Source organism: Dipodomys ordii, unplaced genomic scaffold, assembly GCF_000151885.1.
Source record: "Dipodomys ordii isolate 6190 unplaced genomic scaffold, Dord_2.0 Scaffold101, whole genome shotgun sequence".
Classification (NCBI taxonomy): domain Eukaryota; kingdom Metazoa; phylum Chordata; class Mammalia; order Rodentia; family Heteromyidae; genus Dipodomys; species Dipodomys ordii.
In genome coordinates this window covers 1,747,974-1,762,115 of record NW_012267317.1, presented here as the reverse complement: position 1 = coordinate 1,762,115, position 14,142 = coordinate 1,747,974, and the positions used below count along the sequence as shown (strand labels likewise).

General features: G+C 46.3%; 1 protein-coding gene across 1 annotated transcript in view; it reads left to right on the top strand.

Moving 5' to 3' along the window:
* The first annotated feature begins 5,704 nt into the window (after positions 1-5,704).
* Positions 5,705-14,142, top strand: part of Dpp6 (dipeptidyl-peptidase 6) — a 196,405-nt gene continuing 187,967 nt past the window's right edge. Inside the window, exons 1-2 of the mRNA XM_013027211.1 lie at positions 5,705-5,782; positions 5,873-5,987. Coding sequence (XP_012882665.1) covers positions 5,705-5,782; positions 5,873-5,987 — 193 coding nt within the window. The remainder of the gene's footprint in view (positions 5,783-5,872; positions 5,988-14,142) is intronic.

Here is a 14,142-nt window from a genome sequence, read left to right as displayed (position 1 = left end):
AGTCACTGCCCGCCGCTTGCCGTGGCTCTCATCTTTGAGCCTCGTCAGTTACTTATTTGTTGACTGTCTCTGGGAACTTGCGACATTGGGCAGCGACATGTGGAACCTGTCCCCTCAAAACACTCAGCGTAGAAATCTCTTCTGCAAGTGGCCTGAGGGTCTCCGGGCGTCTTCCCATCTGCCCTCAGCTCCACTGCCCCCATTTTGCTGCGGCCTCTCTTCCGGACATCGTGGGGTGTGAGGTTTCTTCTGAGAAGATCTGCTCCTGGTGCTGCTGGCACTTTGGACGATGTATGAGAAGAACCGGAAATTCTGAACACATTCTATCCAAACACTGGCAAGTTATCTGAGCTCTGATGGTAAGAAAAAGATGGCCGCAGGGAGAGGTAGTGGAGGAGACGTTCTCAGAGCATGAGCCTCGCGGTTTTGGGGAGGAGAGCGAGGTGCAGGTGACCGTGTGGCCCATGGGTTGGGAAAGGTGGATTTCTGCCTTTTGTTGTTTGTCTTGTTTCTTTATTTTTGTGGTTTATTTTTGTTTGTTTGCTTTTTTTCCTGTCCTGTTATTCAGAGGGTGATGAGTCATAATCAGAGGCGGGTCTTGCACACTTGGGCCAGACAATGAAAATTAATTTTAATGTATGGTCTCACCCCTTCCTGCCACAGCATCAGTCTACCAGAAGGGGCTGCTGAGCCCGCCCTGCTCGGGATCTCGAGGCCACATCCTCACACTTAGGGCAGCCAGAGCACCCCCCAAGGGCCGACAAGGGCCTGAGTGGCCATCCTGGGCGCAGAGTTCTCTCATGCACAATCCGAAGGACGCTTTATTGCAGGAGTCAGGCTCGGGCCTTCCCGGGGCCAGCCGTGTCTCCTCTTGCAGCTGTGAGCCCAGAGAGCTGCTGAGGAGCCAGTGTGCTCTGAGATGTCTTCAACCAGCAGTGGCCTAAACTTAGATCCCTTTTCTGATTAGGAACCCAGAGTGTCTCATGGTCCTCACATGCTTCTAAAAGCTTCCTGATGGGTGTGTGAGAGATAGATTACTGTGAGAAATGGAGCAAATGCATGCCCTCCTTCCCCGCTGAATGGGCCATCTGGTCGAGCCCCTGCCGACAGCTTCAGGAAGTACAGTGTGGGGCCACCCACTGGCCCGTGGCGGTTGGCAAGGCCCTGCCTGTGCCCAAACTGTCCTCCTGCTGTGCTCATGACACTCGGCCCTCATGCGTGCGCACCGCTGCCTACGCCGTGGTCCTCTACTCAGCCGTGAGAGACAGTCTCCCCACTCACCCCTGCCAGGGTCGGACGTCTGTCCTGTTGTCTCTGTCATCACGGCAGGCCACATGAAGCAAGCAGGACACATACATGGACCTGAGGCCACGGCCAGGCCCCGGGTCCCTGTCCTGCTCTCCTGCTACGGCCACTCAGCTTGGTCTCCTTGCTCTCACCACTCTGGCTGCGGGCTCCTCGCTGGAGCACTTCACAGATGGTCTCCCCCCATCCTCCTTGTCCTCCCCTCCTCCCCCATCTTCCCCCTTGTCCTCCCCTTCCTCCTCTCCCTCCTCCTCCTCCTCTTCCACTCCTACTTCTCTTCCCCATCCTCTTCCTACTCTTTCCTCTCTTTGTCTTCCTCCCTCTCTTCCTCCTCTTCCACTTTCTCCTCTTCTTCTCTCCTCTCCCCTCTTCTCCTCCTCCTCCTCCTCCTCTTCTTCCTCTCCTCTTCTGTCTCTTCCTCCTCCTTCCCCTTCTCCCCTGCCTCTTCTTCCTCCCTTTTCTCCTCTTTCCTTCTCTTTCCCCTTCCTCTCCTGCTCTGCCTCTTCCTCCTCCCCTTTTCTCCTGTTCTTCTTCCTCTTCCTACTCCTCTTTCTCCTTCTCCTTTCCCTTCCTTTTCTCTTCTGGCTCTCATCTCTATTCTCCAGATCCTGCACCTTCTCTCTCCGTATCCTCCTTACTCCCCCCACCCCATTGTCTGCCCTGTGTGATTCTTTCTGCTCCGTTCTGTTCAAAGGTCATTTCACTAGGGGCTTTCTTTGCCTCCTTATGGTCAAACAGCTCACAACTCCGACCTCAGCTTGCTTTTATCTTTCTCTGCTTATGGGCTTATCTCATTATTTGTACCTGCAAGAAATAATACAGAAAAGATGAAAGCCCTCCATCTAAGTTAATAAATGCAATTATCTGTTTTATTCACTACTGTATATGGCATGGATGGGTGGTAGGTGGATTGGCAGATTGGTGGAGGGTAGGTGGATGGATGGATGGATGGATGAGTATATGGATGGATGGATGAGAGGATGCGCATATGGATGGATAGAAGATGTACAAACATTTACCTGTAGCCTAACTTTTAAAATAACGTATCTGTGCTCTGTCAAAAATGAGTGTTCATATGGACTAGGACAATAAAGGAAAGGGTGAAGATTTTTAATTTCTTAGATGAATGTGATTATAATTTTTTCCTCTTCAATTCACTTCTTACTATCATTATTATTACAAATAATAATGTGATGAAAGAACATTACCTTTGCTTTGAAGATTAAACTTGGCAAATGAAAATGCAACTTAGTAAAGAATACCATTATTCCTGTGTATACAGTTACCCAGGATGATCTCAGAGGCCATGGAACCTGTCTATACTCAGGAAATGGGGTTGGGACTAGGACCCCGCTTGCAGCACCCTGGTAGGAAGATAGCAACGCTTGCTTCTATCCAGCCCTGTTCATTCTTTCGGACAGTGCCTGGGAAGCTGGCTGTGGAGGAAGCGGAGTCCCTGCCCCCTTCAGGGGTGTCCATTGCTTCACCCTCAGTAGCAGCATCCACACTGTGCACCTTTCTTCTCCACTCTCTGTGCAGGTTGTGGGCTGTGTCAGCAATCACAGCCATCTGCGTCTGCCTCCTCCCTGAAGGACGGGCTTCGGGTCCCATCAGATCCCTGGCTCTTCTACCTGGTGAAGCAGTCCGCTCTGAGCTCCCACAATGGTCCAGTGTTTCACAGATCTGACATTCTCTGAAATTCCCTTCTGTCTAGAAGTCTGCTTTCCCAGGCTGCACCGAATATGTCTTCTTCCTCTTTCATAAGACATGCCTGTGTGGGGTGGGGCGGTGGGGGCTCACTACGGCCTTGGATTCCACACACTCTGCGGACATCCTCCTCTTCTTGTCCCTCTCTCCAGACATACCCCATACATCATGTCTGTGTTGTCTACCCTTCAACATGCATCATGCTGGGACATAGGAGGGCTGGTGACTAGTGAACATTGTCTCTACTTTGATTTGTAACAATTTGATCCCTTCCAAATGAACTTTACATCATGGATGAAAACACATGTAGGCATTCATTATCTACTTGAGAGCCACGGCTATTCTCTTGCTTTGTGGCTGGGGTAACATAAGTGTGGTAACAGGAGTATGAGGGAAAACAGTCTCAGATCCACCTAGGCAGAATTATCCATTCACATTGCAACCGTATGTCCTTATATGCATATAGAATTATCATACTCATTACTTGGGATTAATTACTGGTGTTGCTCCCATTGTCTCTCAGAAGAGTCCAGTTGGGACTATAAATTATATGAACACTAATTTAAGGGGAATTTAAAATTTGGTCTCGGCAGCTCATACACCTGATTAAGTTCCTAGATTTGTTCACCTCTAGAATCCTTTAGCACTGTCTCCAAATTCCCCCTCCCACCCCTGCCACACACAGTGGTTCAACAGCAGGGCCTGGGGCTTCCCTTGAGGGTACATGAGCCAGCCGATGGAGATAGACCTGGGGAATCCTGAAACTTTGCATCAAGAACTGGTGTAAACTGGTGGCTCATGCCTAAAATCCCAGCTACTCAGGAGGCTGATACCTGAGGATAGCAGTCAAAAGCCAGCAGGGAGGGGCTGGGAAGGTGGCTCAGTGGTAGAGCACTTGCCTTGTATACATGAACCCTGGGTTCGATTCCTCAGCACCACATAAGCAAAAAGAAAAAAAGCCAGAATGGCACTGTGGCTCAAGTGGTAGAGCACTAGCCTTGAGCTGAAGAGTTGAGGGACAGCACCCAGGCCCAGAGTTCAGGCCCCAGGACTGGACCCCCCCCCCAAAAAAAAAAAGCCAGCAGGGCAGGAAAGGAGACTCTTATCTCCAATAAACCACTAAAAAGCTGCAAGTGGGACTATGGCTCAAAATGGTAGAGAGCTAGCATTGAGCAAAAAAGCTCAGAGACAGCACCTAAGCCCCACAATCAAAAAAAAAAAAACTAGAGAAAGAACTGGAGGTGTGGATCTCATGATACTTGTCTAATTAGTCCAGTGCTAAAAAACCTAGTGCCTATTTCCTGGCATTTGTTTTGCTAAAAATCTAGTGCCTATTTCCTGATGTTTTGTTTGTTCAGTCTGTCTGAAGAACGACATTGTGTGTCTTCTACCCTGAATCTACCATATTTCAGTTAATACATTTGTAAGCACACACATACCACTGCAACTGTTTAATATTTATAAACTAATTCTAGCTTCCACATGTGAGAGAAAACGTCCAACCTTTGTGTCTCTGGGCCTGACTTAGTTTACTTAATATAATTTTTTCCAGGTCTTTCCATTTCTTTGCAAATGATGCCATATCATTCTTTCTAATGAAGAAGCAAAATTCCATTATATATGTAGATCTAGATCTACATATAGATCGTATTTTCTTGATCCATTTGTCCACTGAGGGGATCTGGGCTGATTTTTTCCTTGGCTAAGGGCCATAGTGCTGTGCTGTGATGCACCTGGCTGCGCTGCTGTGACTGTATTCTGGTTTGTGATCTTTTGGGTAAAGGTCCAGGAATGGAATTACTGGGTCATAGCATAGTTGTTTTGTTTTGATTTTATCATGAAGGTGATATACAGAGGGGTTACAGTTACATAAGTAAGGTAATGAGTACATTTATGTTTAAACCGTGTTACCTTCTCCCTCATTTTCTCCTGTTCCCCCCAATCCCTTCCCCCAAGTTGTAAAGTTCATTTCCAACATAGTGTCCAGTGTGTATTGCTGTTGCATTGGTTTACCCTTTGTGCGTAGTTCTGTCTTTGGTTTTGGAGGGACCTACACACTGCTTTCCAGGAAGGTTGAACAAGTCTTCTTTCTCACCAACAATATATTAGGGGCCCTTTTGCCCACATTGGTGCCACCATCTGATATGAAGGGGAGAGGAGCAGACAATAAAGAGGAGAAGAGGGGGAATGCAGTCCAAAATTCAATGCATACCCTATAAAATTAAAAGTTTAGGAAGGGGTGAGTTGGGAGGGATGGGCAAGAGAGTTGAAAGGGGTGACATTGATCGAGATGTATTCATAAGCTGCCCCGTTAGATGTCAGCTCCTTTGTACAGCTACTTAAAGATAATTTTAAAGCATAAAAATTAGAAGTGGATTTAAGTTGCACATATTTTTTGGTAGTGTGAAATAGAAGATGATACTGTGGACACCAAGAAATGAAAAGATGAGAAAAGACTTGGGCTGCAGTGTTTTACGCTTGGCTTTGAGTCCATCGGCATTCCTAGGTTGACTGATGAAGAGAAAATCCCAGGATGGCTGTGTGCTAGTGTCTGATGTGTGTGTGTGTGTGTGTGTGTGTGCGTGCATGCATGCATGCGTATGTGCGTGTGTGTGTGCGTGTGCCTGTGAACGCAGTATGCTGCCGGGTTCTTTTCTTTGTTGACACCAAGTCTTACCCCATCACAGAGGGGATGGTCTTTGGGCACTGCCACAGGAAGAGCACAGAGAGTGCTGGGCAGATTCCAGAACCAGCAGTCACCCCTTCAAGGGTTCTGGGTCTCGGTGCTTGCTTTGAATGGCAGATGCTCATTTGCTTTCCTGTTTGCTTATGAGCTTCTTTCCATGTGTGTGTATTTCAGGAGCTGGTGGGGAGCAACCCTCCACAGAGAAACTGGAAAGGAATCGCGATCGCCTTGCTGGTCATTCTGGTCATCTGTTCCCTGATCGTCACCTCGGTCATCCTGCTGACACCAGGTACCTGAGCTCGCCCAAACAAACAAGCTTTACCTTGCAATGTTTGCTACATGACTGCCAGTCACATGCTTTATTCTTCGCAGGGTCTCATAGGATTGAATAATGGGATATATTTTTAATGAAAACCCCTCTTTTATATGCTGCAGATTGGTTTACATGGCCGTTGTCTAGGGGCAAAGACTTGGCATGTTAAAAGTAACAGTGGTGTATTCATGTCGGATGAACTTACAAACCATGTGGGAGGTGGCACAGGAGAGCCTGTGTTAACCACCTGCACTAGTTTTAGACACTATCCTGAGCACACGGGTATCTGTGTATGGTGGACATAGCACAATTCAGCCCTCTAGAAACAGACTGTTCAGGCAGAAGTCTCTGAGGCAGAAAGAAAAGTAGGCATTACCATGTGAAAAAAAATAGCACAGAAACACACACACAAAATAAGTACAACAAATGCTTTAGTTTGGTGCTACTATGAAGAAAAAAATGCTATAGACTAATGTCCCTATGAAAATAGATGCATAAATTCTCAAAAAATATTAAACTGAATTTAGCAACACATATAAAAGACTGTATGCTATGAATAAATGAGATTTATCCCAGGAAAATGAAATTGGCTTAACATATAAAAATCAATCCATGTAATTTACCCCTATGAGAAAAATGACAAAATCTGATCGATCATTTCAACAGACGTAGAATAAACATATCACAACAACCTAAAACCTTTTTCATGATCAAATGTTCAGCAGCTGAAAATAGAAAGAAATGTCTTCTACCTGATAAACAGTCTATTAACACACAGACATACACGCACACACACACAAAGCTAGGAACCTATTTAATGGTAAAATAAGAAATTGTTGCCCCTCAGCCAAGAACAGGACATCCTTACCATTTCGAGTTAGAGTTGCACCGAAGCTCCCAGGCAACATGGTAAGTCGAGGGTCGGGGGGTCAGGGGTAGGATGGTACCCAGATGGGAAAGGAAGATTTAAGACTATATTTGTAGAAGACATGTACGTGTATGTAGAGAATCACAAACAGTAAAACTTATTATAATAAATAATTCTAGTTTATTATACTAAATAAGGCAGAGCATCAGTGGTTTACATCTATAATCCTAGCTACTTAGGAGGCTGAGATCCGAAGATTGTAGGTCAAAGCCATCCTAGGCAGGAAAGTGCATCAGACTCTTAACTCTAGTTAACCACCAAAAAGCCCAGTCCCTGAGTTCAATCTCTAGGACTAGTACACACACAAAAGAAAAAGGAGGGAGGGAGGGAGGGGGAGGGAGAGAGGGAGGGGAGGGAGGGAGGGAGGGAAGGAAGGAAGGAAGGGGCTGAGAATGTGTCTAAGTGGTTGAGTGCTTGCCTAGCATGCTCATGCATAGCCCTGGGTTCAATTCCTCAGTACTACATACACAGAAAAAGCCAGAAGTGGCGCTGTGGCTCAAGTGGTAGAGTGCTAGTCTTGAGCAAGAGATCTCAGAGACAGTTCCTAGGCCCTGAGTTTAAGCCCCAGGACTGGCAAAAAGAAAAAGACAACTGGAATTTCTCATCTATAAGATTTGTGGAACCAGGTGCTAGTGGCTTACACCTGTAATCCTATTTACTCAGGAGGCTGAGATCTGAGAATTTCAGTTCAAAGCCAGCCCCAGCAAGAAAAGTCTGTGAGACTCTTATCTCCAATTAACCACATGAAAAACAGAGGTGGTGCTGTGGCTCAGGTGGTAGGGTTTTTGCCTGGAGCTCAGAGACAGTGCCCAGGCCCAAAGTTCAAGACCCACAACCAACAACAACAACAACAAAAAGATTTGTGGACTAAAACTGACATCTTAGTTGCCAACATTTCAATTTTTAAAACCACAATGTGACTAATTTTGATGCTATGCTATTAGTTTGTTTTAATATTTAACATATAGTGGTTCTATAAGAGATCTCCTTCTGACATTATTGTAATGCATTTAATGGATCCCACCATACTTACTCCCCTGCTTCTCAACATGGGTTCTACAGGTGTCAGAATTCTCCTCGCACACATGCACACACACAAAGTGCTTTGCCTGTGTTCCCCTGCTCACCTCTCCCTTGGCCCCCTCAGTCACAGGACCCCCACCCCAGCAGAGCCTGCCCTAGGCTCCGAGTTTTTATGAATGGATTTTAGTGATCTGAACTTACAAAGGAAAGAAAGCTTTCCAGATTTAAAATTCTCTTTGGTACTTTTTTTTATAAATTTGGGCTATAACCATAAATAATATACTTGATTAATAATACCAAGACTTCATTACAGAAAAGTAAGGAAAAATAAAAAACAAGGGTTACATTGTAGAAACAATTGTTTTCATCATTTAAAAGAAATTGATTGATGATTTACCTTGTGCCAGGCCCTAAGTCACAATTCCGATCTTTTTTAAGAAAAGTGTTTTTACTATCTTTGAGTAGTTGTCCAAAGGAGTTGCCACTCAACCCAGCATTTATGAATACAGTGTGTCTTGACCAGTGTCTCCTCTTTCATTGTTCTCACCCCCCCACCCTTTGCCTCACGATTCCTATCTTTAAAAAGAAAACAATTGTGTGAGTGTAGAAGAGCATCTTGAGGCATGTGACAAGTTTCATGAGGACAGAACTGAAGCCATGGTCAACTCTGTACAGATAGAAAGAAAATGTCCCACAGAGGTACTAGCAGAATAACCGGTCCACTGTCACCCAGCAAACTGATTTGACAGGATTCTCATCCCAACCCATTACCTCGTTTCCTACGTTCTGAGTCAGACAGTTCCAGAGAGACTTCTCTAGAAAAATAAATGTGGCTGTGTTTTGGAGTGATACTCAGGCTCGAGAATAGAACAAGCACTTCCCACACACGTGGCTTCCTCCATCCCTGCCTCTGGGGTTTTCGTCTGAGTCTGAAATCCTGCTTCGGGCTCAGAACTAAGCAATCCCAGTGGATGGGCTACTGCAGCTGGACAGCTTAACTCGGAATCAGGTCGAGAAGTCCCCAGGGCTCACGCCAGGATCTGCAGAGATGTCACCTGGGTCTCACATTTCATGGCTGCTGATCTGTTGAAAATGTGGCGTGTCATAAGTGTATTCTCTCATTATGATTCGTATCGTAATCTGTCAAGGAAATCGCAGTAGGGCCTGCAGCAGGGATTGCTGACTGCACTTCTGTTCAAATAAAATGAGAAGTTGGAGACACTGGCTCCTGCACTCCACGGGGCCAGACACAGACGCCCCGCCCAGGCGCTCGGGCAGAGCCGCAGGAGGCCACCTGGCTGGTCCCCAGCCACGTCCTGCCAGACCCGTGGTTCGTGGAAGAGGATGCTGCTGCTGATACTGCGGAAGGACTCCTCACTGAGGGCGCAGGCAGGCCCGTGGCACTGCGGAGTGTGCGTGAGGAGCAGTGAACAGCAGCTTTCCTAGAAAGAACTTAAAATGCACTCTACCACGTTACAGGCTTAGCGACGCGTTGTCCTCAACGGAAACGTACTGTTTTTCTGAACTGTTGCTTTTGTATCAATACAAGCTACCTTTTGCTTCCTGTTGATTTTCAACTAAAGATTATATATTTGCTTAAAAATATTATATTCTAAGGCAGAAGAGGAGCACTTCACAGTGAGCCCCAGTGTGGCGGGAGGAGGGGAGCATCTCCTCCAGGAAGCTGTTTTCCCTAGCCCACCATCGTTTTTTGTCTCCCTTGAGCTTTGAAAGCTATGAGCACTTGACATCTGCATCTGACTGCCCACCTGGCTTTGGGTGGCCGTTTTAACCTCAGCCCCTCCCGCTTCCTTCCTTGACGGCTCTGCCCGGCGTCCTCGTGCTATGCGGTGACGGCACACACATTGAAGGACGTGTGGCATCCACCAATGCCAGCTCTTCATTTGCCAGCCGAGTTGGAGCCTTATGAGTGGTCTCTGATCTGTGTGGGCAGAATTGACATATGCACATGCGCACGCATATGCGTATGTGCATGTGTGCACGCGTGCGCGCACACACGCACACACACATGCACACCAGCCTCTCATCTGCCCTACTGACAGAGGGACCACACTGAGTGGCCACACTGCACAGCGTAGCAGCTAGAGGATGAGACTTCTGTCTAGTTGTAAAGTCTCTAGAGATATTCCCAAGTGTTCTCTAAAGATGTTACTGTTTAACGATGTAACTTTGACAAGTCCTTCAGGGAAAAAATGGAGCAGAAGCGCTGTAGGTGGGAAAGGAAGCACGAAACAATGTGGCTGCTAGGGAGGATGGAAGGGATGACTCTGGTGGAGGTACACTCCACATGTGAATGGACGTGTAAATTATGCACCATCCCCCCTCTCCCCCCCCCCGCCAAGCCTTCAAAACTGACTCAATACCAACTCCACAAATCTCTCCTGGCTGAGGAGACTTGCAGTAGAGAAATTTCCAGCCATGCCCCACCCCAGAAGCCATGTCTGATAGATCAGAATACCTTGCTCACACATGCCCACATGCGCGTGTGTGCACGCGTGCACACACACACATGCGCATATCCAAGAAACTATAAAGCTAGGGTAGATGGTCTTGAAAAATAGCTAGTTAGGAATTTGAAGAAATATGTAATTATTTTAAATTTAAAGTCTTAGCAGCTAGTGAAAAAGATAGGCTGAAAAAGAAATATGAAAAAAAATCAGTGATTTGGAAGATGAACTAAAGAATCAGGCAATTTCCTTCCAAAGACATAAAGGTTAAAAGTGAAGAAAGGCAAGGCTAAAGAGTTGACCTTGGAGGCTGTGGAGTTGACCTTGGAAGCTGTGGAGTTGACCCTGGGGGCTGTGGAGTTGACCTTGGGGGCTGTGGAGTTGACCCTGGGGGCTGTAGAGTTGACCTTGGGGGCTGTGGAGTTGACCTTAGAGGCTATGTAGTTGACCTTGGGGTTGTGGAGTTGACCCTGGGGTCTGTGGACTTGACCTTTGGGCTGTAGAGTTGACCTTGGGGCTGTGGAGTTGACACTAGAGGCCCTGCACAGCCCAGTTGGAAATCTGGAAGGAGCAAAGACAAGGATAGAGGGGCAAGGTTGAATTAATTATTGGTAATTTTCTTGATGTAATTCTTAGATGGAAAATGCGACTGACTTTAACACTGTTAGGGAAATGGAGGAGAAAGGAAGGAAACAGGACTCCATCTTCCACAAGTGAGGACTGTTTATTAAGATAGAGCAGCCAGGGACACAGCCTTCCCTCAGGCTTGGAGACCAAGAGTTGGGACAGGAGCTGGGTTTTATCAGGTCTGAGCAAGGAGGTAGAGGTTAATGGAAAAGCCACTAGCTCAAAAGAAATGGGGACTCTTTGGTTGTGCCCATGATGGAATGGTTAGCCAGTCTTAGGTAGATCGCCCTGTTGGAGTCAGGCAGTCTGCACTTACCTTTGGCTGGTTGCCCGGTATCTGTATGCACTTGAGAAAACAGGGAGGGGTCCGTCCTTCACAGTCCATCTCTGGGTGCATAGAAGGAATGGGCTCACAAAAGCCATGTACATATGACCATATAAGATGATGTTAAGCGAAATGAACCCCAAGATAGGGATACAAATATCTTTTTTCTTTCTTGCTATTGTTTCTACTGTATTTATAATGTACCATGTGACTGTTTTTGTTGCTTTGTATGTTCCTCCCCCATGGTATAATCCCTGTTTTCACTGTATTTGATGTCAGCGCCCTGCATCTTGTATATACACTTTTCTAATTCAGGGAGGGGAAGGGAAAAAACAAAATGCTTAAATAAGGCTACAGGTTGACCCATTGCAACAATGAGATGTACAGAACACTATGTTGAAAACAAACTTTACAACTTCGACAGGTTGTGTCGGGGCGGGTAGTTGTGCAGGTGGAAGGGAAGGGATGGTAGGGAGAAAACAAAGGAGGAGGCAACAATGCTCAATAGTAAATGTACTCATTACCTTGTTCATGTAACTGTAACCCCTCTGTACAGCATTTTTACAATAAAAAATGTACAAAAAACAAAGGAAGAAAGAAAAGGAAGGAAGGAAAAAAAAGAAAGAAAGAACGGACCCAGAGGCAAGGCCTTCAAACACAGGCCTGGAAAAGGAAACCCTCAAGTGAGCATCTTCCTGTCACATTTGAGAATGTCAGGTATCAGGAGGAAATCCGCCTTCATCTCTCAAGAATTCCTGCCGGTGCTGCTGTCTGCCCAATACCAGCACTGTTTCCTGAAAATACCTCATCCTGACAGCTTCACACGTCGCAGGCCTTTCCAGCTCGGATGTTCTTTTCTCCCCTTTATCTTGGCTAAACGTTCTTTCCTAGAGCAAGTCTTCCCAGAGCTCCTCCCACGTTCCCATTCCCCAGTCCCCTTAAATGTGAGAACAGCTTGGCAGCCCCTGCTGTTCTCGGCACTGGTGCAACTGTTTGCCCAGCTCTGTGGGTTTTTTCCTGATCTTGCATTTCCCCCAGCTCTGTGGACTTCTTAGAGTTGGCTCTAAGGACTTCTAGTCTGGCTCAGCATGAATTGTCCGACCTAGCAGTCACACATGCCCACCATTGCCTTGAATGATTTGGGAAGTGAGTGAAATGGTGAGCCGAGGAACCTGTTAGATAGTTGTTGTTGAGTCATCATGGTCCAGTGGGACCAGCAGCGACTTCCTTGGGAGGTACGAGTGCTCACTGACAAAGCCCAATTTTCTGCACTGAACAAACACTTAAAGTAGATTTTATATGGCCAGACACCTGTGCCTTGTGCTTATCATCCTGGCTACTTAGGAAGCTGACAGCAGGATTGTAACTCAAGACCAACCAGATGGAAAAGCTTACAGGAAGCCTTCTCGTCCCCTAGCTGGGCATGGTGGCGTGCCTGTCATCCTAAGCTGTGTTGGGAGGCTTGTGTTTCCATGACAGCCATGGCAGAGCATGCCTGTCTCACCCTGCAGTGGCAGGGGCCTGTCACCTCAGCTACCACAAGAAGCCTTTAATAGGTGGAGCAGAGTTCAGGCATTCCCCTGAGCCCGAAGTGAGGCCTTATTTCAAACATAGCCAATGGAACAAGGTCTGAAGAGATGGAATCAGTACTTTCCTCCTTCCTACCAAGCACAGGGGCCCGAGTTCAAGCCCCAGTACTGACAAAAGAAAAAAGAAAAACCGTCACTACATACGCATGTGTGATACTTCACCCATTATCCCTTATAAATACAAAAGATTTTATATTTTTAAAAATAACCTTAGAAGTAAAGTAGCATGTTTTTTATTTTTTATTTTATTTATATACATATCTGTATTAAAAATGTTGTACAGAGGGGTTACAGTTACATGAGTAGGGTAATGAGAACATTTCGTAGAGAGCATTGTTACCTCCTCCTTTGTTTTCCCTCCACCATCATTTCCCTCACCACCCTCCAACTCCTCCCGCTCCTCCCCCCACCCTGACATTGTAAAGTTCGTTTTCAACATAGTGTCCTGTACATCTCATCATCGTCACAGTGGGTCAGCCTGCATCCCCATTTAAGCATTCCCCAATATCCCTTCCCCTCCCCAAATTACAAAAATGTATATACAAGATGCAAAACACTGGCATCAAATCCAGTGAAAACAGGTTATACCGAGGGGGAAGAACATATAAAAGAAACAAAGGAATCACATAGTGCACTGTAAGTACATTAAAAACAATACCAAGAAAGAAAAACCACTTGTGTCCCTGTCTTGGGGTACATTTTGCTTAACATTATCTCATGTGGTCATATGTACATAGCCTTTGACCTTCTCTACGTCCTAGCCATGTACTAGTCACTGCCAACAAGGGAAACCATGGGACCTATGTTTCTTTGGGCCTGGCTTACTTCACTTAATATAACTTTTTTGTGGGGGAGGTCTGGTCGTGGGGCCTGAACTCTGGGCCTGGGCACTGTCCCTCAGTTCTTTAGCTCAAGGCTGACACTCTACCACTTGAGCCACAGTACCACTTCCGGCTTTTTTCTTTTTTTGCTTATGTGGTGCTGAGGAATCGAACCTAGGGCCTCATGCATGCAAGGCAAGCGCTCTACCACTGAGCCACCTTCCCAGCCCAACTTAATATAATTTTTCCAAGTCTTTCCATTTCCTAACAAGTGAGGCAATGTCATTCTTTCTGACCGAGGCATAAAATTCCATTGTGTGTATATATACCACATTTTCTTGATCCATTCA